The following is a 21219-nucleotide window of genomic DNA, read 5'->3' on the forward strand; positions in this document are numbered from 1 at the left end:
GTGAAAATCAATAATCTCACTCTTTTTTTTTTATACCACTACCTTTAAATTATGTGCTGCCTAGGCAAATATGTAACAAACATTGATACCTTTGTGGAGTGTTCAAGTCCAAATAAGCACTGCTCTTTGACTTTGACAAATGCCAAGCATTGTCTTAGTGAAAAAAAATCCATTGAACCCTGTGTTTACAGAGGTAGGATGTCAGGGGGGAATTGCAGATGTACTGTGTCACCAGAAAATTGCAGGAGTTGAAATCTCCTTAAAAGCCTGAAAGCTAAAGGTCTTTCTTGAATTTGACTGACAAGTTGGGTTTTGCTTAAAAGAAGCCCTGACATTCCAGTTACTATTGCTCCCAAAAGAAAACGGTGAGTGGGAAACAGAATTGCCTCTAACTTCCCTCTGCAAAAGGTCTTTGAACTCAGTGATGCTCGTCAAAAAGCATTAGTACTGCAGAGTGTTTATGAGCAGGCCGGGCCCTATTGCCATTTGGGAATGGGACATGGACCCAAGCAATTGGACCATTTCAGAAGGGTCATTGAGCTTGTACATGCTATAATTCCATCTGAAGCACAAAGAACCTGCCAGCATGATACAGGTTGAACAGCAGATCTCAAACTTTGATCACAGTGCGTTGGAAGCAGAAATAGCAGCTCTAAGAAATGCAGGACTGGACCTGCTGTCGGCTGTGTGCAGACAAGTCCAGGTCACACTGCTGAGCAGCAGATAAGAGACTGCAGCTGGGAGGTGTGGAGCTCCTGGAAATGGAGCCTTCTCCATTCTCTGAGCATTCTGAGTGCTAGCTAACATGACAAGTTACTGTGTGCTGGTTGGGGGTTAAGGCACCGACTAAAACTAGAGTCCCTGTGTGTCAGGTGCTGTACAAATGCCAGTCAGGATGACTTCCAAACTTACAGAGTGGATGAAGTGGCCTGACCTTGCTTATCCTGCTCAGGTGAGTGACGTGGCTGGGACTGGAAATGGGGTCTGTCAGTAGCTAACCCGCTGTGCTATCTGCACAACACTTCATCAGTTTGCTGAAGGGTGGATAATGGTTTATTGTTATTACCCTCAAGAGCAATCGCCTCTTCCTTGGTGTCCTTTACAGTGCTTTTCTGAGCTGTCATTATGCTGCTTATCTGAATTTTGCTCATTTTTTAGATGCAATTTCCACTGCACTCACAACACTCGTGGCTATGTAATAATGTTCTCTCTTATCTCCTTAGCCTGCGCTGCTCTAAATTTTCATCTCCCAGAGTTTTTCTTGCTTTTGTATGTGTGCAGCTGCCTGGTGCTAAAAGGGTGCCTGACCCGTACTGCTTGCAAACCTCAGGCCAACATTTGCGAGGACGATGGGGCCTAATTCCCGAAGGAAAAAGGGGCGTAACTGTGACTCTGCTTAACAAGCCTGTGGCCTTTTCTGGTATTGTGACAGTTTAAGCTGTACTTGTTAAGCTGTTTGTCACGCTTGCTCCTTGCCCATGGTCCTTACTCCAGCCTCACAGAAGGAGCCGGAGGGGTCAGGCCTGTTCTGCGACCCGCTTTCCCTGGCTCGTCCTGCGGCCTGGGGAACAAACCCAGGCTGGGCCCGCTGGGGTGGTGGTGGCAGCACCACAGCCGCTTTCCTTTGTGGCCTAGTCCTACCCGACAGGTCGTGGGGAGAGAATGTGTGCCCCTTGGGCTCACGGAGGCAAAGAGTGGTCCGAATGGTTTGTTTTTTATTGAGGTGCCTCCATCGGGCATCCCGGCCGATCCCTGTGTATGTCTGCCTCAGAACAAACTGTCAAAAACCTCAGACCCTTGTTGGCCCAGGCACCATTTTAACCCTTAATTCAGAAACGAATTGTTGCCTTTGCACGGGCAACCTCTCACACTCACAATCACATTTTCTATTTTTGCCGTGAACATGAACACACGTTTTTGCTAAAAATCATTTGATTCCAATTGGTGCCGGCTTTTATTTATTTATTTATTTATGGAACAGGTTATTGGTTGCTGTCTGGCATAAGCTCTTATAAAGTAACCCAATACTCTGCCCTTCCAGAACAAACCCAGCAAATGCTCGCTGCTGAGGGGCAGCAGCGAGACCTTAGCAAGCTGCTCCCGATCTGGACAGACTGTTGTTGGGGTGACTCAGGAGCTGCTTCACAAAATGCAGGAGAAGTTTCCCATCTTTATCCTGATGGCATCTGAACTATTGGATTTATCTGGTGAGTGGTGTGCCCTGTCCTAACCTCACGTGCTGTCTTTCTGCCGCCTTCTCCTGTACTGTCAGCAAGCAAAAAAGCTATGCTAGATAATCTGCCATCAGTCTGAGGTGTGGGACAGCAAGGAGATGAAGGAGCAGCTTATTTGTTTGTGCAGCTGTGCTGTAAGGCTCAAGATTTGGATTGAATGGTTTCTGCTGTGGGATCAGGGCACAGCTGTGATATGAATCTGAACTGGGAGAGGGTCCCTTCCCTGAAGGATGTGGGGGAAAGCAGAGCCAAACAGCCACTCTTCATAGAGCCAGTCAATATCAGAACTGGGGGCCAACCTCATGTCTGCTGCAGCCCAGGTTAAAAAATATATTTCCAGGCATCTCTGTTCATTACATGAAGCATGGTCTTGCCTGCTCACTGTACAGTAGTGCGCTGTTCTGCATTTTCTTTGGGTACAGCTGGCTGGCCAAACATTTCTGATAGTTTGAAAGCAATGGTGAGCTTGTAATGCTGTCGTGCCTCAAGCAACTTCCTAGGGCTACTGTCACTCATAGCAGGGCACCAGTCAGTCTTCACTTTCTACCTCTTATTGTGAGCCTGTGAGCATACCCTGCAAGGGTGCATAAATTAAACTTGGCTCTTGAAAGCAGCCTTGTGTCTTCAGGCAGGGTAGTTTCTTCAGTAAAGATAAACTTAGGAGTGGGCGTTCAAGAAATTTTCCACCAAATTTGTAATTCTATTTGTCTTGTTTTTAAATTAACTTGTCCCCTTGTGAGGTGTATTTGTGTATATTTATAGCGCTTTCTTAATCTGAGACCTTGATTCTGTAAAGCATTTGAGTGTGTGCATATTTTAGGCAGATTGCTTGTGTTGCTTTGCTGAGCTGGGGCTAAACAGCAATTCTGTCTGTTTATGCAAAATCACAATTCAAAAATATTTTGTAAGCTTAATATCCCCGTCTCCATCATCCATTAACCTCCATTTGTTTTTTAGCAATATATCAGCGCCTTGGGTTCCCTTATATCAGCTTCCCCTGCTCATTATTACTGGAGTAGTACCGGTCCTGCAGGTGACCACAGGGAAGTCATCATCTCCTCTCAAGGCATTGCACTTGGGCACCAACCCCAGGGCTTTTATCTGAAATGAAGCTGCTCAGCCTCTGCTTTGGCTTCATCAAAAACACAATTTAAATGCGCAACACTTAAATGTATAATCGCATCTTAGTTTTCAGATGCATGCAGTTTCTGGCAGGTACCTAAGGGAAAATGCTTAAAGTTTTGGGGGAGGAAAGTACATTAATAGTTTAGTCCATGGCTTTGAAAGCATCCTTGCAAATGTCAACCTTCTGAATGTGAGGAGAAAAAAATATGTGGACAAAACAATAGCATTTAAAATCTTAGGTCTGCCTCTAAAATGATGAAGTGTCTGCTTTGGATGTGAAAAGCTAAAGGTAGCAAACTTACTAAGCTCTGTGTCACTTTTTCAAAGCAAAACGGCTTTGTACAGCCTGGTCACCCACTGTGAATGGGGAGAATCATCACAGGATTGGGGAACGGGGGGGGCAGGTGGGTGAGTTCAATCACATATACATCGCTTTTTGTGGTGCTATTGAAGAGCTACCAGCCTGTTCCTGGGCAACTGGGGGGCTTCATTCTCTGTAATGCCTGTAAGAACAGTGCTGGAGCTGCCCGTCCTGCTCCTGAAACTTTCTGCTTCCCCTTCAGCCTGCTGCACACTGTGAAAAGTTCACCTACAAGGAAATAGACAAAAGCTTGCTTTCTGTTCATCAGGTGCCTCCAGAGACGAGCCTCACGTCAGTGGAGCACCAGGCCTGGGCTCTCCCGGAGGAGCCCAGCTGAGAGCCGAGAGCAGCCCGGTGCCCAGCGAGGAGCTCCCTGTTACAGGAGGTGACTCGGAGGAGGTGAATTTCCATTTTCAGACTGCGGCGGTTGATCCTACCAGTGAAATGGCAGCTGACTTCATTCCTGTCCGCACAGAGACAGCTGCAAGAGCAACAGCCACACTGCCTAAGGAGGTGGTTAGAAACTTGGAGGGGTCTGATCAACTGTCTGCTTTAAAACCCCATGCTGGAGACACGTTTCCTAATGATCTCCTGAGTAATGTAAGCAGCCCCACCTCTGCACAAGGATCACAGGCCACCACCCATCCAGAGCAGTCAGAGAGGTCAGTGCCAGGCAAAGCACAAACCCTCCCTGAGGCTGCTCTCAGCCTGACCAGCTCCAGCGCTGGGCTGCCCCAGCCCACTCCCACTGGGGGGGTGCACCAAGACTCTCGGAGGGTTACAGCTGTCTCTCCCATTCCTGTTATCAAGCAGACGGAGGCGCCAAGTCCTAAAATTTCTCCTCTGACTTCAACAGTAAATTTTCATCCTCCAAGAAAAGAAACAGCAACATCTCCATCTCCCATCAGCGTTAAGATGGCTCTTGTAAGTGCAGGGGTGGGTCGGTTACCAACATTATCACCTCCCACTACCAAAAGGCCAAGGGACACAAGTCCCCAAGTCCAGCCTGACAGCAGAGCTGCTGTGACACCTGCATATGGGAAGAGGACTCGGAGTGTGGATGCTCAAGTTACTACTTCTGCAATCCCCCAAAAGCCAGCTTCGGTGGGCCTTGATGCAGCCTATTTCAGAGTGACGCAGACAACTGCTGTTCAGTTTCCCCCAGTTTTTCCTCTGAACCAAGAAACAGCAAGCAGTGAAGGCAGAAACACACTAACAGCTGTAATAAATGGTTCTAGACGCACAACGCTGTTGCCTGCTCTCCAGCAGCTCCTGCAAGGCAATGCACAGTCATCTTCATTACCGATGCATCCTGAGGCTCTAGGTCATGACGAATTGATTCCCCCTCCATTTCAAGGGCCCGTTAATGCAGCTGATAGACCACAGCCTTTCTCCTTGTCCCGGACCCTCAACTGTACTAAACACCATGCTGCACATGAAGCCAACAGGAGCACTCAGGAAAGCACAGTCCCAGTTTTACAAAGAGATGCTGATCACCAGATGATGACAAGTAAGCCTGAAAAATCCAGATCCTCTGAGAGCCCCCAGGCTTCTTCGAATTCACCTTCATTAGACCAGTCACAAACCTCCACATTAAACCTCTCCCAAACCACTAGAGAGCTAAAAGGAGCGACATCTCCGGTCCTTCCAGGTGCACCTACCTTTGAGAAGGCAGCCCTTCCAGCTGTAAGCGCCTCTGCTGCTGTTCACGCAGCACTTCAGCCTCTAGCTACATCTGTGCCTTCCTATGTTGGATTGCAGCCGAGGGGCATCCCCACCTCTGCTGCGAGAGGACTCCACGTCCTGACTTCATCAGCTGCTGCTGCTGGTTCTGGGTCTCAGGTTCAAGGCGTTTCAGCCCATCCCGGACTTCAGGAAGCATTCGCCATGAGGCCGCAGATGAGCATGGTGGAAGATTCCAAGGGACAGAAAAGTCTTCCACATCAGATAGATGAGGCTGGTTCTCTTCCACTGACTCCACAAGGCAACGTGGTCTCCAGCCCCTCTGGACTGCATGAGGAGAACCAGAAAGCTTCTCTTGACAGCTCTGCCCCTTCAGCCTCCCCGATCCAGCATGCTGGCAGCCTGGAAGCTTTTGTTGCTAGACTGCACCCACCCCACGCACAGGAAAGCCCATCCAGCACAACAGCAGCACGTCCTGAGCCGGCGGTGCCCGTTGTTTCGGAGATCCCAGCACATCTGGCACAAGCACTGCTGCAGCAGCTTGGTGCATCGCATGATGCAGCTACCAAAAACCTCAGCATTTTCAGAACTGATCAACCTAAAGTGCTCCCCTCATCACTGTATTTGTCCTTTCTGCTTAAGAATACCGATGGCATGATCTGCCTGCTCCCCATGCAAGAGTCCCCTTTGCCTGCAAGTTTCCCTAATACCAGTGTTGGGGCTCTGGCTTCTGTTCAACAAATCCTGGCAGCATCGAATTCTTCGTTAGTAGATGTTGCAAACTTGCAAAATGGGAGTCCTTCTAGCTTAATTCTGGTTAAGCCTGTATTTATCCTTTTTCCCACGGCCAGAGCAGACTTACAGATGGTGCCCTCTCCTCAGGGTGAAGACGACCACAGAAGTGCCCTCTCATTCACAAACAAGCAAGGTCTGACCGTGGTTACCAACGAACACAGCCGTGACATCCCAGAGACAACTAGTTCCTTGTATCCCACTAGGGCGTCTCTGAGACCTCAAACTACTCTCTCCACTGCTTCTGACCAGCGAGCGGAGAAAGCAAAAGTAACTTCTCAGCCAGTGCTGACTAAGGCAAGTTACGTGGCCATCCCTAGTTCCCTTCCAGCCACTGCCCCAGCAGCAGCTCTCTTGCTGGACCTGCAGCTGAGGACGAGCACAGCAGCACAGGCTCCTCACCTGCGGGGGCTGCCCGAGGAGCTGCAGGCAGCTGCTGCCCCTTCCCCTGTTGCTCCTGTCCCCGAGGTGCCTTCCCCCGGTGGTACAGCAACCCAGCCTCCCACCTCCCTGGGGTCACCAGTGCTGGTGCCCACACAGCACAGCCCCCATACTGCCCCCACAGGGTTTTTCAAAGCTGAAAAGCCTCTTTCTTCTTCTGTAACCCCTTTGCTGTCAGCAGTGGGACTCACGGGTCTTCTGAGGCCAGCCCAGCCTCTGTTCCCTGTGGCAGGGGCTGTGGGTCAGGTGCAGCACGGTACGGGACTGATGCTGCAGACCACCACCCGTGGCCGGGGCTCAGTGAGCCCATCTTCCTCTGCCCATGCACAGTGCACAGAGTGTTTGAGCTCAACTGGAACTGTACAATACCCATTAAAGATGTCCCCAAGCGTTGTGCCTTTGCAGTCCGTGTCACAAAGTCTGCTAACCACCAAGTCGCTCCGAAGGCTGCCGTCGCAAGTTCCATTTGTACCCAGTGCTGTGTCGGCTTTCTCAGCATTTCCAGCTGGAAATGATGGCAGGGCGGGCAGCACTGCCTCTTCTGGAGTCACCCCGCATGCTAAAGCAGCACCAGTCACCCCTACCTCTATAAAACCTGATCTCACCAAGCACTTGGAATTCATTACCGTCGTGCCCAAGCCCGTTGTCAGGACGGAGACCCCAACACCAGTACCAGCACGTACCCTATTGGCAGCGAAGGTCAAAACAGCAGCTTCTGGGGAACTGCTGGTGCCTAGCATCCTCCCGAGGATGTCCCCTGCGAGCCAGCCCTCCCTGGTGTCAGCCCACGTTCCCCTGCCATCCGCTGTGAAACGTGACCAAAGCGGTCGAGCACCTTCTGCATTGTCCTCACCAGCCAGCGGGGGAGAAAATGGGAAACCAACTGAAGGCAGCACCAGTGGAAGAAAAAGGGGAGCTGGTGGGTTCTTGGGAACCAGCACGTCTCTGCCGGCCGTGTTTAGCACAAAGACAGAGCAGCCGCCCGCAGCAGCTCTCGGCAGTGAGGCTGGTGTAGCTCCAGCACAGCCGTCTGCGGCTGCACAGCCTGTGATTGCTCTTGAGAGCGAGCCTAAATTGGCACAGACCACATCGCCGTCTCCATTAGCAGTGACTTCTCTCTCTGCGGCTAAGAATGATTATATCACCACTTCAGTTACCCAAAAAAGAGTGTTTTTCCTGCCAACATCAGCTCTCCAGTCTGACCCGAACATGGTGTTTCCTACAATCACCATAATGAGCAGCTCAGCCAAGGTCCCTGCATCAGGGGCGAAGAGCGAGGGTGTGTTGCTGGAAGGGGACACAGCCACCGCCAGCCAGGTGCTCAGCCAGGCAGCCACGTCCTCAGCACCTCAGGCACAGGAGGAGAAGGTGCCCCTGGGAGCCAGCACGGAGCAGGAGGCTCTCCACTCCAGCCAGCACGCTGCTACATCTACAGCAAAACCACTTTCTGTACCTGCGAGTAAGGTTACCAGTCAGCCCGCTGCCTTAAATAAAGCAGCTGCTGAAGGTGCTGAGATGCTCCTAACCGGAGACCTGAGCCCATCGCCTCCAACCCCGGGGAGCCCCTCGCATCCTGCAGTGAGCAATCCCTGGCTGGGTGCCACGGGCACCGGACCCGCCGAGGAGCTGCTGCTGGGCACGGAGGCCGAGGAGGAGGCAGGACCACGCTGGGTGACCCACGGAGCCCCCGCAGGCTCAGAACCTGCTCTAATGCTCCCGGGTTCGGAGCCTGGGGTGCTGCTGAGTGAATCCCGGCAGAGGAGGGTTTTGCAGCAGGACGGTGCCGTTCTCAGCGGGTAATTGTCGAGTTGCTGACGGGTGTTCAGGCTGTGTGATTTACGGGGTGTGGGGGGGTTAACATCCAAACGGCTCCATGAGCTCAGCATCACGGGGATGATGTATTGTTGTTTCCAAAACATTCAGTTCAGTCTGCAATGACCTCACATCTTACAGGAAGAAATCTTTTCATGCTTCAGATATTAATGCTGTCCTTTGGACCTCGCTTTCTTTTTCACAGTAGCCTTTGCCTCTCTGCCTCTCCTCCCAGAACAATTCTACGTGCAGTTTTGCAAGTGGGAGCATCTGCTAGCACAATCATTGTTCTAGCAAAGAGGCAGATATCCCTGCACAGCACCATGCTCCCACGTTTCCCTCGCTCAGACGAGGTGCCTGTGCAGCCACAGGAGGCTGTTCTGACCATGGCAGGCTCTGCCATTCTGGGATCTACTTGCCGTTCACCCGATTCAGCTCGTTTACAAACTGAGCTCACCGATCTGCTTGGTTTCACCAAGGGAACTGATCTTAATGCAGAGCTGGGCTGGGCTTCAGCTTCTTTCCTTCTTTCCCTCCAGGACCGCAGTTGTCAGCGACGAGGCCTGTGGCTCTGGCAACTACACGGTGCAGATGAGCCTGCGCCCTGCGGCAGAAGCAAGCCCGGAGCTGCAGGGCTCAGCACCTCCCCAGGACGCCTTCCTGGCCTCCCTGGCGGTGCGGAGCAGCAGCAGCCAGCCCGTGCTGCGGGTCCGCTCCTGCTGCGTGACGCCGTCCAGCAGCCCGGGGGGCCCCGGCGCCGTGTGCTGCCTGCTCCCCAGGTATGGCACAAGGATGGCCCGGGGACACCCCTCGCTCCTGTCCCGGGGCTGCAGCCTGGCCTCTGTGGTGCTGAGCAAGATGAAAGCGGTGAGAATGAGTCCAGGAGTGCTCTGCTCCCCTCGCTGTCAGCACCAAGGGCTCAGTGAGACATGAGGCTCTCCTCCCTTCACCCATTATTTTATGCAATGAGCCGTCCCACTTCCACATGAAGTTCACGGCTATCGCTGCCTGACCTGTCTGGGTTGTGCACAGGGGTGTTGGGGGATTCATTGGATGATGTTTATAAAGCCACCGGGGCATGAAATGTGTCTCGGAAGTGCTACATGTTATTGCCATCAGTAAAAAGGGCTTCCAGATTTACCTGTACTGGATATAATGGGAGGTCAGGGAGTGCTGGAAGTTGAAGCTGCTTCCATTTGTCCTTGCCAGGCTGCTATCTGAATGCAGACACATCCAGGTACTGCAGAGCAGCGAGCCCAGAGCTGCTAGCTTCACCATCCAGCTGTTCCAGATGCTGAACCACTCGGTGGCCTATTTGCACTGCGAGCTCAGTGTCTGTCTGCACGGCAAACCAGGCTGTGAACAGGTATGTGGGAAGGGTCCGCCCTCGCTGGCCTCGGGATCTTTTGAAAAGATTTGGTGCTTCCAGCAAGTGCAGTCGATGTAAAGAGCCTTGATGGTGGGCTATAAAGATGCAGAAATGATTTACCTGTGCCTTGTGTAATCCACATAGGAAGCATGTTAACAAGCAAGTTAATCACTAGGGAAAGGAGCTATGGAATAGCTGATCCAGGGGCAGGTCCAAGTGTAGGGCAGATCATCCTCAGAGCAGCAGCAGAGCTGGACGGAGCCCGAGCCCAGGGGATGGCTCCGGCTGCTGGGACAGAGCCGAGCCGCTGGTGCGGGGTTCGGGGTGACACATTCAGGACGTGTTCAGAGCCTTCCACCTATCTTCCCCAGGGCTGCTTTGACAGCGTGGAGCCGCTTCCCCAGCCAGGTGACAGGAACAGCCCTGGGCAGCTGCGCAACCTGATCTCGTTTGGTCCAGTTCTGCGAACCACGGACAGGTTTCTCTATAAGCCTGTGGAAGGTGGGTCCCTGATTTGCATCTCTCTCTGGCTCTCTCATGCAGAAGTCTCTGCTCAGTGTGACTTTGCCTGCTGTAAGGAAAATGGTAGCAGAATAAGGCTGGTCACCAGTTGGGAGCATTTTCATTTTTCTTTCTGTCCACAGGTGAAATACAGCAGCTGGTTTAGTTAATCAGCTGTTGCCCAGCAGGTAGAAAGGAGAGAGATTCAGCCCGGCACATCATGAGCATGACAGCCTACTTATATCCACTGGCACCATCTCTGAGAGTCACTTAACTTTTGTGTCTGACATTCTTATGCAAAGAGTATTTACTGTGAGATCTGAAGGCAAAGTGTGTTAGAAGGGGAACTACCCATCCAGACTGCTCTCTGGAATAAACAGCCCTACCTGCTTGGCATGCTGTAAGGATGGAGGGCGTTTTAGCCTCCTTTCTTCTTCCTTATCTCCTTAACGCTGTTGACAGCTCGATTACTTTATTTCCAGGTGCTGATTCTGCCGTGCTGGTGCCCATTCTGCTGGGGTCCCTGACTGGCTTTGCTGTCCTGGGCAGTGCTTTCATCAGCCTTTGGTTGCATCACCGACAGAAAACAAAAAACCTAGGTTGTCCACAGTTTGGAGAAATCCGCGGCCTGTGAAGCTGACTTCTGCAGGTCCCACACCATGGCTACAATAATCAGAAAAGCGATTGATGTTGCATTGCACCCTGTATTGCTTTTGTAGAGCTTCTGCTGACCCAGGGAGCAAGCTCTCCAGACTCTGCTTTAAGCACATCTCTCCTGCCTTTCTTCCCTTCGTTGTGAGCAGATCCACAAGCTGCAGCATAGAGAGGGCTGTAGGAGCAGCTCAGCTAAAAGGGAGAGCAGAGCTTAAAATGCCATATGTGCAAGCACCAGCGCGCAGTCTGTTCACAGAAATGGAAAAGTTGTCAGGGTGCAGTAGATCTACCTAAAATAAAGCACTAGACTAGAGCCATGCCATCAGGCAGACCAGATTGTTGAGAAAATAACAAAACTCAAGGTTAGTGGTTGGGAACAGGGACAGGAACCAAGAGCTTCAGAGATCCAGCTCAGCAGCTACTCTCACTGGCTTTTCTCACGCCTCAGGAGCTGGGTCCCCTTTCTCTCCGCCTGTACTCACGCTGGTGTTCTCTTGCTTTTGGTGGAAGCAAGTTTCCAGTATCCGCCTCTTAGTAAAATGTACATAATGGGAAAAAGTTCAGCACGCAAAAGCGTTGTCCATAAGTCTGCATTTCAGAGCACATAAAAAACACCCCTTTCACCGTCTCAGTCCTCAGTTTCTTTACCCCTGGGGCCAGGATGCAGGCAGCAAAGGGGCCGTTGCCAGAGTGCCTGTGTCAAATGCAGCAGCGACGTAGCTCACGCTTCTACCTGGGTCCATTTCCTTACAAGAATCTCTGCGGATCTGCTATGTAGCTACACATTCTAGGTCAAAACCTGATGACAATTACCCTGCAGTAACATGGTTATGGTGGAGGGGGTCAGAGTTATCTGGGGGGGGAGCTGGTTTGACCTCAGCCCCCTTACCCTCCCCTCTCTGGGATGGGGGATAGAATCAGAAAAACAAAGCCTGTGGGTTGGGATAAAGACAGTCCACTAGGACAGAAAATAAAGGAAAATAATAACAACAATGGTAAGAGTGCTACTAATAACCATGTGTACAAAACAAGTGATGCACAACGCAACTGCTCAACACCCACCCACCAGTGCCCAGCCTATGCCCAAGCAGCCGGTCCCCCCACCCCAGCCATATAATTGCCCAGCATGATGTCCTGTGGCGTGGAATACCCTTTGGGCCAGTTGGGGTCAGCTGTCCTGGGTCTGTCCCCCCCCCAGATCCTGCTGCACCCCAGCCTGCCCACTGGCAGGACATAGAAACCGAAAAGTCCTTGGCTTGGTGTAAGCACTGCTTGGTGTGGGACAGGCGGGCGGATGGGGATTTGCACCCAGCGAGGCTCCAGGCCCTGCAGCAGTGCGGCTCCTCGCACGGGGCGAGGGTGATGCTCGGGATCCACCTCTTGGCAGCGAGTAACATGGCTCATTTCGGGTCACTCCCCACCTCCCCATGCAAATCGGGAGCAGGGGAGCTCCTTGATTCTTCCCGGAGAGCGCCCGAGCGGGAGGCAGCCAGCCAGGCTGCCTTGTCTGCCATGACCGCGGAGGCAGACCCGCAGCTGGGCAGCTTAACCATCTTCAGCAAGGAGGATTTCGAAGAGGACTGGGTTAAGGTGGCCAGCGGAGGCTTTGGGTGCGTGTACCAAGTGAAGCACAGGAGGTGGAGGACGGTCTATGCGGTGAAATGCTCGCCGTACCTGCTGCAGGACTCCAGCGCGGAGAGGTAACCACCAGCTCTCTTCCAGCTCCTGGTCGTGCCACCAAGGACAGGTCTGCTGCCCGTACGTGTATGTGCGCCTGCAAGGGGAGAGGAGAGCTTATTCATCACAGCCAGCACCGAAATCTGGGAGTTAGGAGTAGCTTTTAAACTAAATTAGTAAAGTCACCAGATTTAAAGCCCAGGGAGACAATTTCCAGCTCTTTTGGCTGGGCTTGCTGAGACAATGAAGTTATTTATCTAAAATTTTAATGTGTTCAAGCTGAAAGGATCCTGTCTGGCTAAAAATCACATGGCGATAGGACTTTTCCTGTAACGTTGCTGACAACAGTTGAGGTGGTTTCATCTGGGCAGTGATCCATAGGATCACAGGTCCTGTGCTCATCCCCTTGAGTTTGCAATGCTTGTGCTCTTCGGATGTTACATTTGCACTTTCTCTTCTGAGGAAAAATTGTGTCAAGTTAATCACTTCTGTGTGTATCATTCTAATGAGCTTGATCTTGTGGATTATCTCAACTCCTAGTACATGTTCCATGCAAGCAGAAATGTTCACTATTTTTTTTTTTTTTTGAAATATTTCTGCAGTCAGCAGGATTTGAAAAACCAAATCTGAAAATCTGAGTTTGGGGAAAATACCTGGCAGCGCGTGTGCCTTTATGAGTTACTGTTCGGGTCTCCTAGGGACTGAGGTTATGCTGTTTTGTCCTTAATACAACTTTGCGCTCTCTTGTATGTTTTTCAAAGGCCTTCCTTCCCCTTACATGTGGCAAGCAGCCTGGGGGCTGCTCTGGTTAACGACAAGCTTTTGTCACCCCCACAAGCTCTGTATTGCAAGGCAAGAGCGTGCTGCCCTATGCCACGGCCTCTCTTCCTCCGTGGGAAGCAAAACACCCGAGACGGCTCCTTCAGAGCTGTGTTTTACTGGGGTGAGCCTGCTGGAGGGAGTCTGGCAGAGGGATTTGCTTAGCTGAACTAAGTTTAGACACATTAGTGTCTTGGCATAATGTAGTTGCAAGCCCAGATCCATTCCCAGGCGGGCTTTATGAGTGCAGGTTTGGCACTTTTACTGCCTTGGCTGCTGTCAGCGTGCTCTGAGCACCCCGGCTTGTTCAACAGGTAGGGAAATGCAAAGGTTTAGTGGAACAGGTCTGGCAAAGCTGGCAACAATGGGCAGACATGTCTAGACTGCCCCTGGGACCAAAGCTGCAGGCAGAGCTTAGGCATGGGCAGATCCCTGCAGGTTTGTGAGCCCTGTGTGTGCCCTGGGGACAGGGGGCATGGAAAAGGCAGGGAGCACCCTGCTGCTCCCCACGCCGTGCTCGCAGGGAAGCGGCACTTGGGGAATGCACCAAGGTGTGAAAACGAGCAGATGGACAAGGACAGGAGGCTGGTGGTTGAATTTGCCCACAAAATCCTCGGGCCATTTTGTAAAGTCCTAACACCTCGTGCTTTTGATTTATGGGAATGAATCATCCTAGGGTTTGCAGAGCTGCTTGGAAAGGCTGGATATCCCTAAGCTATTCAGTCACTCCCAGTAACTCTGCCTCTGGATCAGCACTGATGACATCTCTTGGTTCCTTTTATTTATTTATTTATTTATTTATTTATTTATTTATTTATTTATTATTTAAAATATATATATATATATTTTTCAGAACCAGTGTGAACTGTCTAATGGAAGAGGCAACCAAGATGGAGAAAATCAAATTCCAGCACATTGTCACTATCTATGGGGTCTGCAACAGGCCTCTGGGCATAGTGATGGAATATATGGCCAGAGGGTCCTTGGAGAAAATCCTCCCCACTCACAAAATGTCCTGGCAGCTCAAATTCCGGGTTATCCACGAGATGGGCTTGGCGATGAATTTCTTGCACAGCATGACACCTCCTTTGCTTCACTTAGATCTAAAGCCAGGGAACATTCTCCTAGACGGGAACATGCATGTCAAGGTAGGACCTTAATGCTTGTAGGGACAGGTTATTTCGCTTAGCAGTAGTGTGTATGGGTTATTTTTAGTCCAGAAACCTAATGAAGTGGGGTCTTCAGGAACGCTCGGTGAATGATTGACCACTGGGGCTTGTAGGAAACAGCTGGTAAATAAATTGTGTGGTGTACTCCAGATCATACAGGCAAGCTGTGCCAGAAGGGGGAACTTAGGGATACAGACTGGGGGCAAATGTTGATCTGCTGGACTCAGAGGAAAGCACTGCTTCAGTTTTACCAGGGTCTATTGTGTTTCAGCTGCTAGGTGCCTCCTCACACTCCTGATTGTGAAGGATGGAGGGATATTTAGCTCTGAGCTGAAATAAGGAAAGGTGTGTGAGTGCTAGAGGGGGGGGCTCTCCTTGTCTCTGCTTGCAGATCTCAGACTTCGGGCTATCCAAATGGATGGAGCAGTCGAGCCGAATGCAATACATTGAAAGCTCTGCTCTGAGAGGCACTTTGAGCTACATCCCCCCCGAAATGTTCCTCCAGAACACCAAGCCCCCAGGAATCAAGTACGATGTGTACAGGTACGGACTGCCTTTCTGTGCACAGGTGAGACGGGGTTGCCACCTGGCTCTTGCACAGAGGAATAGAGCCTGTGGCATTGCCTCGTTTTGTTGCAAATGTCCTTGGTGGGGGACGTGCTGGGAGCACTGGGAGCGATGTGCGCTGCTCTGACCTCAGAGGTGGGAGCAGAGGGAAGGGGGTGGTGTGTGGATAACCAGCTGTTCCTTTCCAGGAGCCTCTCCAGGCAGCACTGGTCCCGTGAGAGCTGCAGACTGCCTTGCCGTGGGTTCCCTCACAGCCTCCTAGAGTGCTGGGAGCTGTTATGGGCAAGGAGTAGGATCAGAGCACACAGCAGACGGCGTCTGTTCTTTCATAGCAGTCTCTGCTAAGATTTATTCTGATTTTAAGATGACTGTAACATTGCTTGGCTACTTGGGTATGCAGCTTCATTTTGGTCAGTAGCAGGTGGAGAAAAGATGTTTAACTTTGCTTCTTTCCTTTTGGCCAAATTGCTGTGCAACCCACATATGCAAGGTACATTATGGAAATTTGTCAGCTCCTTGGTTACTGCATTACACAGCAACCCAAGACCAAAAGCAGAGGATTTGCATGGGCACATGAACCTGCTCTAGTCAGGGACTCTGTGACAAAACAGGGATAAAATGGACTACAAAGGCACTTAGAGGCTGACTTTCGTGGGAAATGCTGTAAGTCACTCATTCACTGCACCAGCCCTGCAGCTGAGCCATTAGAGATGTATGCGGTGATTCAGAAGATATTGTCCTTTTGGGGCATGGGGGATGAAATCCTAGTTCTTCCATCCTGAAGGCCGCCGTTCCTTATTTTTCCATTTCTCAAGAAGATGAAAGCAATAAGTGGATTTTATGTCCATGCACAATGAGAACACGATGGGAATGATTGCTCATGATCTCTCGTTGCCTGCAGCTTCGGAATCGTCATTTGGGAGGTGCTTATGCAGAAGAAACCTTACGCAGGTAAATATGAGAGCACTTCTTACATGCTCTGCACTTATGAAATGTTTATTACAGCCATCTCCACGGAGAAAAGCCCAGCACACACTGCTGTGACTTTTTTTCAGGAGCCAACATGATGGCCATTATAGTCAAGGTTGCAGCAGGAAAGAGGCCGTGCCTGGAGCCCACCAGCGACGACTGGCCGGGGGAATGCCAGCAGATGGTAGACTTGATGAAGAGGTGCTGGGACCAGGACCCTAAGCAGCGGCCGAGCTTTACAGGTACAGCAGCCAAACGTGGCACAGGTTAGGGAAAGGACGGCTGCATGGATTCACAAATGAGGATAAGCTTGTGTATAAGTCCTTACCAGATAAATAGCCTGTTGCCGTGGAAATGCTTGGTGCCCATCTGCTGCCAGCACATCCTATTTCTCCCTTTTTTTCCCCCTCCCCATGCGGGGGCTGTGTGGAGGACTTCCCCAGCCCTGGGTGCTGACTGGGCTCTGAGCACGTGGGTGCAGCTCACGGTCCCTTTGCAGATATCCCCGTGGAAACAGACATGCTGCTGTCCCTGATACAAAGCCTCGTCGTAGATCCAGAGAACGAGCGCCTTGTCAGGAAGATGTCCCACAAGCCTGCCATCTCGGGGAGCCAGCAGGTGAGCCTTGGAGGCCTCCCAGCGCCCTCGGGAAGTTCCCCAGACTCCTTTCCCTCGTATTACGAGTTCCCAGGGCTGGGTTTCCTCTCCCATCACCGTCTATTAACAGAGCACCTCAGCACCCTCTGCCCAGTGTGTTTGCATAGGGTTACCTCCACGGTTCTTTTAGGGGGATGGGAAAATAAATAAATAAATTTACGAAGCTGGCCAGTGTATTAAATGATAGACAGTCCGAGAGGAAGACCTTTCTGCTTGCTGAGAGGAAGGGGTTTTATCAAGGAGGCCTCGGTCATTAGCAGAAGATCAAGCAGCCAAAGATGCACTGTGGTTCTGCTCATGGCACTGGCAGATGTGCTCACTTGATCATTTTCTAGCTTTGAGAAATGGAGGGCATTCCAATTTAAATAACCTTTAGGGAGAAAAGGAAAAAAAAAAAAAAAAAAAAAAAGTTTTAAATCCCTGTGTTTCTGTGACTAGTAAGGAGGTAGAGTACGGGTATGTTTGGTGGCAGAGGAGTGAGAGGAGCAAAACCTCATTGTTATCCCAAAATTTTTCCAAGTTCCTACATTCCCATTAGTGTCATGATTTGCTCTGCTGACTTTCACAGGACTGGAAAAAAAAGACAAAAAAACACAATAATGGTAATATGAAATTCTAGAGCAAAGAAGAAATCTGCAAAAAGTATATACTGCAAATAGGCAACTTTCTCTTACGGCTTTTTCTTTTCCCCTTCCTGAAAATGAGAGTGACAAAGAAGAGTTTATCTTCTCCCAAGCGCCCAGAAGTGCTGGTAAGTAGGGAACTTTTCTTCATAATTCAAAGATAAAGAATGGGAAGACCACAAGAATAGCCTATTTCCTTGCTCTCCAGAGATAAGGATGTGGCTCAAGGAAGTTTTCCTTGTGGGTGACTTTTCATTTTAAGTTAAGGAAAATGAACTATACAGGAAATAGCAGCGCTCCCAAGATGGAGAGGCCAAATGCCTCTCTGCTTTGCAAGAGAGTGTGTGTAGCTGTCTTGCCTCACTTCCTTACCTCTAAGATGCTTTTTATTTCATCGCATAGTATGAAGATTCAGCTGTCATCTCTCCCTCCCATCCTGTGCACACCAAGCTGTTTCACTTGGTCTCACTCCCTTCCTGCTGTTTTGTTTCCCCCGCCTTTAGAAACGGGTAAAGAGGAGGTCCGTGTGCCACCTTCTCAGGGTGAGACCGAAAGTCCTGAGGACATCCTGTCCGAGGAGATCTGCAGAGTCCACGACAACGGCCTCACGCTGCTTCACGTCATGGTGATCCAGGGAGACGTGGACAAGGTGAAGTTTCTCCTGAGCTGTAAAGCCAACGTGAACTGCCAGGCAGTCTGTGGCTACACGCCGCTCATCGTGGCTGTTCAGAGGAGGTCCCCAGAGGTCTGCTCGGTGCTGATAGAGCACGATGCGGACGTCAACATGCCCGATGAGGATGGTTGGACGCCTCTTCACTTCGCAGCTCAGAATGGGGACGACAGAATTGTCCGCCTCCTGCTGGACCACCAGGCACAGGTAAATGCTCAGGAGCACGACGGGTGGACCCCCCTGCACTTGGCATCACAGAACAACTTTGAGAACGTGGCCCGAGTGCTGCTGTCGCGCCAGGCTGACTCCAACACCCAGGAGGTAGACGGGAAAACGGCCCTCCACGTGGCAGCTTGCTTTGGGCACGTCAGCTTGGTCAAACTCCTTGCCAGCCAAGGAGCAGACCTGGAGAAGAAGCAGAAGAACCACAGGACGCCGCTTCACGTCGCGGTGGAGCGGGGGAAGTTCAGGGTCGTCCACTACTTGCTGAAGAACGGGGCCTCCGTCAACAGCCTGGATCAAAACCACTACAGCGCCCTGCACCTGGCCGTGGCCAGGGGGAAGTACCTCATCTGCGAGAAGCTCATCAAATACGGAGCCAACGTGGAGCTGAGGACAGACAAAGGCTGGACCCCGCTGCACCTGGCTTCTTTCAAAGGGCACATTGAAATCATCCACCTGCTGAAGGACAGCCACGCCAAGCTGAACGCCAGAGGAAGCATGGACTGGACGCCGCTTCACCTGGCCACTCGCTACAGCGAAGAGCCGGTGGTCTGCGAGCTGCTGAGATGTGGGGCAGACCCCAACATCGCCGAGAAGTCGGAGTGGGCCCCCCTGCACTTTGCAGTCCAGCGGGGCTCCTTTCTGACCGTCATCAACCTGCTGGAGTGCAGGGCAGATGTCAATGCTAAGAACAAAGTGGGCTGGACACCCTTGCACCTCGCTGTCCTCAAGGGCAATATGGCCATTATCAAGACCTTGATTAAGGCCGGTGCTCTGCTGGATGTGGAAGATATTACTGGCTGTACAGCCCTCCAGTTGGCAATTAGACATCAGAAGGAAAATATCATTACGCTGCTCCAAGGCAAGGACTCACTGATGAATAAATCAGGGAATAGGACTCTGGGGAATGATGCTAAGATTTCAAGGCCCAGATTTGTTCCAAGAAGGACAGATTTGTAGATTCATCAAGTCTGGCATTTACGACTTGAGTTTTCCAACATCAGGTGCTACGTCTTAAACCACCATCTCCTGGCACCTGGTGATTGCAGGAGATTTCCATTTTTTTTTCTTTAATGGAAGTTCCTAAGTATAAACACTAAAAAAGTAAAAGTAAACAGAGCTATAGAAGGAAGATGACAAGTTATTTTTGAGACTGACCAAGCTTATAGAAGTTAATAGTTGAATCTGATCAAGTTTGTAGTTGACTTTGTGATGTTGGCTTTAGGCAACGCTTTCCTGTTGTGATACTCATTGTGTGGGGATGGAAATGGATATATGAACTCCCTTTCTATAAGGACAGTGCTGAAACCGCACAGCAGCACACATATATGTATGTCTTCCACAGATTTTATTGCTTTTATTCCATGTTTTCCTACAGAGCAGATTGGTGTAAAATGGCTTGGCACAGGTGGGAATTGAATCTTGAGATTCTCACCTGCTGCTGGAAATAGACACTAAGCATATGGTACAGCAACGTGTCAGATTTTCTGACATCTCATTTTTGTAACAAGAATCTTTATTAAAAATAAAACTAGGAAGAAAAATCACTAGTAGGAACGATTTAAATGCATGCAACATAGAGAAAAGAAATTCCAGAATAATTCCACCCCATCCTTTCAGAGAAAAAAAAATTAAAAAGGGGCTAAGAGCTTTTTTTTCATGAATGTTCAAATTACTTGTTGACCACCTCCACCCTTCAGACTTTTAGCACCAAGGCTGTCATTGGAAAGATGGCTTGAAGGACTTGAAGGATAAGCCAAGAAAGGGGTGCAGTTCTGGATCCTGTTCCCTGCCGTGAAGGCTGCCAATAACCTGCAGTCCTAGTGACAAGAAGCTGCTTTAAGGTTTTCACAGGTTAAAAGAGTTCCTTCTTAGAAAAGCAGTATTTAATTTGGGTAGCCAAATCTCATGGCCTGCTTTTCTAAAGGCACTGAGTAGCTGGGAGTGGGAGCATTCAGGTGGGGCTTGCTTCCACCCATTAGCTGCAGGTTATTAATATACACGGCTTGATTATCTTTCTGTAAAACATGCAGTCTTCATGGATTTGATTATTTTATCCTAGTAAGTAGTATTTTAGTACAGCTTGTGACAATCCCACTGTGATCCACTAAGGGCTCAGCCATCATGCCAAGAGGTCATTTTGCCCCAGCAGTGGGCTCTAGAAAAATGTCTGTATGAGCTCTGGTAGCTGTGCTCAGGCTGCAAAGCAGTAGAGCTGTGCTGGAGGCTCCATCTCCTCCACCTGGATGGCTTTTACTGTTTGTATTTGCTCTGCTGGTATTCCAGAGCCATCTTTGGTGCTTTACCCACTCAGAAATGCTGCACTGGGTCTTTACCCTGTGTGAGCAGGGCGAATGGCAGAGGACAGGGGGCTCCTTGTCCTCCCTGGCCAAAAGCTGGACTTGCCCTAACGCAGGGAGGTTGTGCCCAGCAGCTCCCCGCAGGCTCCGTGTGCCTGAGGGTTGCTTGTTATATGTGGAAAGCTGGCAGCTGGCTGGGCAGGACGGAGCAGGGAGTTGGAACAGAAACATCAGGCTTCAAGTGCTCCGTGGAAATGATGATATATTGTCAAGTGTGAGTCATAACTGTATTTCACTGCTCGGTACAGCGTGCTTTTCCTTAGATTAGCTTTAACCCACTGAAGCTCTCTGGACTGCGCTAAATTAAAGATCAGGTGGGACGGCTGCAATGACCACGGCTGCTATTAAAAATCTCTTAGTCATTCCTTGCACGTTTATTTTCTTTTTGATATTTGACCAGCTGGAGATGTAACGAGGGCTTTGCCTTAAACCAGGCGGAGGGAGGGGGCAGCAGCGTCCTCGGCTGGGCGCTGGAACCTGCCTCACCCGGTGGGAATAGGGCTGGTGTCTGCAA

The 21219-nt window shown here is 50.5% G+C and overlaps 3 protein-coding genes across 3 annotated transcripts; all 3 read left to right on the plus strand.

Moving 5' to 3' along the window:
- Window positions 1-745: 745 nt before the first annotated feature.
- Window positions 746-8347, plus strand: LOC118177858 (mucin-17-like). The gene is made up of 4 exons (XM_035345888.1): window positions 746-952; window positions 1982-2207; window positions 3989-8214; window positions 8330-8347. The coding sequence occupies exons 2-4, from the start codon at window positions 2150-2152 to the stop codon at window positions 8345-8347; spliced, it is 4302 nt and encodes a 1433-aa protein (XP_035201779.1). The 5' UTR covers window positions 746-952; window positions 1982-2149.
- LOC118178014 (uromodulin-like 1) lies at window positions 8283-11389 on the plus strand. Its single transcript, XM_035346222.1, has 5 exons — window positions 8283-8432; window positions 8988-9227; window positions 9658-9814; window positions 10189-10318; window positions 10801-11389. The coding sequence occupies exons 1-5, from the start codon at window positions 8347-8349 to the stop codon at window positions 10950-10952; spliced, it is 765 nt and encodes a 254-aa protein (XP_035202113.1). The 5' UTR covers window positions 8283-8346; the 3' UTR covers window positions 10953-11389.
- A 1095-nt stretch (window positions 11390-12484) lies between these two features.
- ANKK1 (ankyrin repeat and kinase domain containing 1) lies at window positions 12485-19931 on the plus strand. Its single transcript, XM_035345889.1, has 8 exons — window positions 12485-12672; window positions 14322-14616; window positions 15029-15180; window positions 16106-16155; window positions 16260-16415; window positions 16673-16791; window positions 17536-17581; window positions 17957-19931. The coding sequence occupies exons 1-8, from the start codon at window positions 12485-12487 to the stop codon at window positions 19303-19305; spliced, it is 2355 nt and encodes a 784-aa protein (XP_035201780.1). The 3' UTR covers window positions 19306-19931.
- The last annotated feature ends 1288 nt before the right edge of the window (window positions 19932-21219 follow it).

The sequence above is a fragment of the Oxyura jamaicensis genome, chromosome 24, assembly GCF_011077185.1.
Source record: "Oxyura jamaicensis isolate SHBP4307 breed ruddy duck chromosome 24, BPBGC_Ojam_1.0, whole genome shotgun sequence".
Classification (NCBI taxonomy): domain Eukaryota; kingdom Metazoa; phylum Chordata; class Aves; order Anseriformes; family Anatidae; genus Oxyura; species Oxyura jamaicensis.

What these genes read in the sequence shown, in the direction of transcription:
- LOC118177858 (XM_035345888.1), top strand. Translation starts at nt 2,150, where the DNA reads ATGCAGGAGAAGTTTCCCATCTTTATCCTGATGGCATCTGAACTATTG. An exon ending in TGAACTATTGGATTTATCTG is followed by an intron (nt 2,208 to 3,988) that starts GTGAGTGGTGTG and finishes TCTGTTCATCAG; the next exon opens with GTGCCTCCAGAGACGAGCCT.
- LOC118178014 (XM_035346222.1), top strand. Translation starts at nt 8,347, where the DNA reads ATGCTCCCGGGTTCGGAGCCTGGGGTGCTGCTGAGTGAATCCCGGCAG. An exon ending in GCAAACCAGGCTGTGAACAG is followed by an intron (nt 9,815 to 10,188) that starts GTATGTGGGAAG and finishes TATCTTCCCCAG; the next exon opens with GGCTGCTTTGACAGCGTGGA. An exon ending in TCTCTATAAGCCTGTGGAAG is followed by an intron (nt 10,319 to 10,800) that starts GTGGGTCCCTGA and finishes CTTTATTTCCAG; the next exon opens with GTGCTGATTCTGCCGTGCTG.
- ANKK1 (XM_035345889.1), top strand. Translation starts at nt 12,485, where the DNA reads ATGACCGCGGAGGCAGACCCGCAGCTGGGCAGCTTAACCATCTTCAGC. An exon ending in GCAGAAGAAACCTTACGCAG is followed by an intron (nt 16,156 to 16,259) that starts GTAAATATGAGA and finishes ACTTTTTTTCAG; the next exon opens with GAGCCAACATGATGGCCATT. An exon ending in CCAAGCGCCCAGAAGTGCTG is followed by an intron (nt 17,582 to 17,956) that starts GTAAGTAGGGAA and finishes CCCCGCCTTTAG; the next exon opens with AAACGGGTAAAGAGGAGGTC.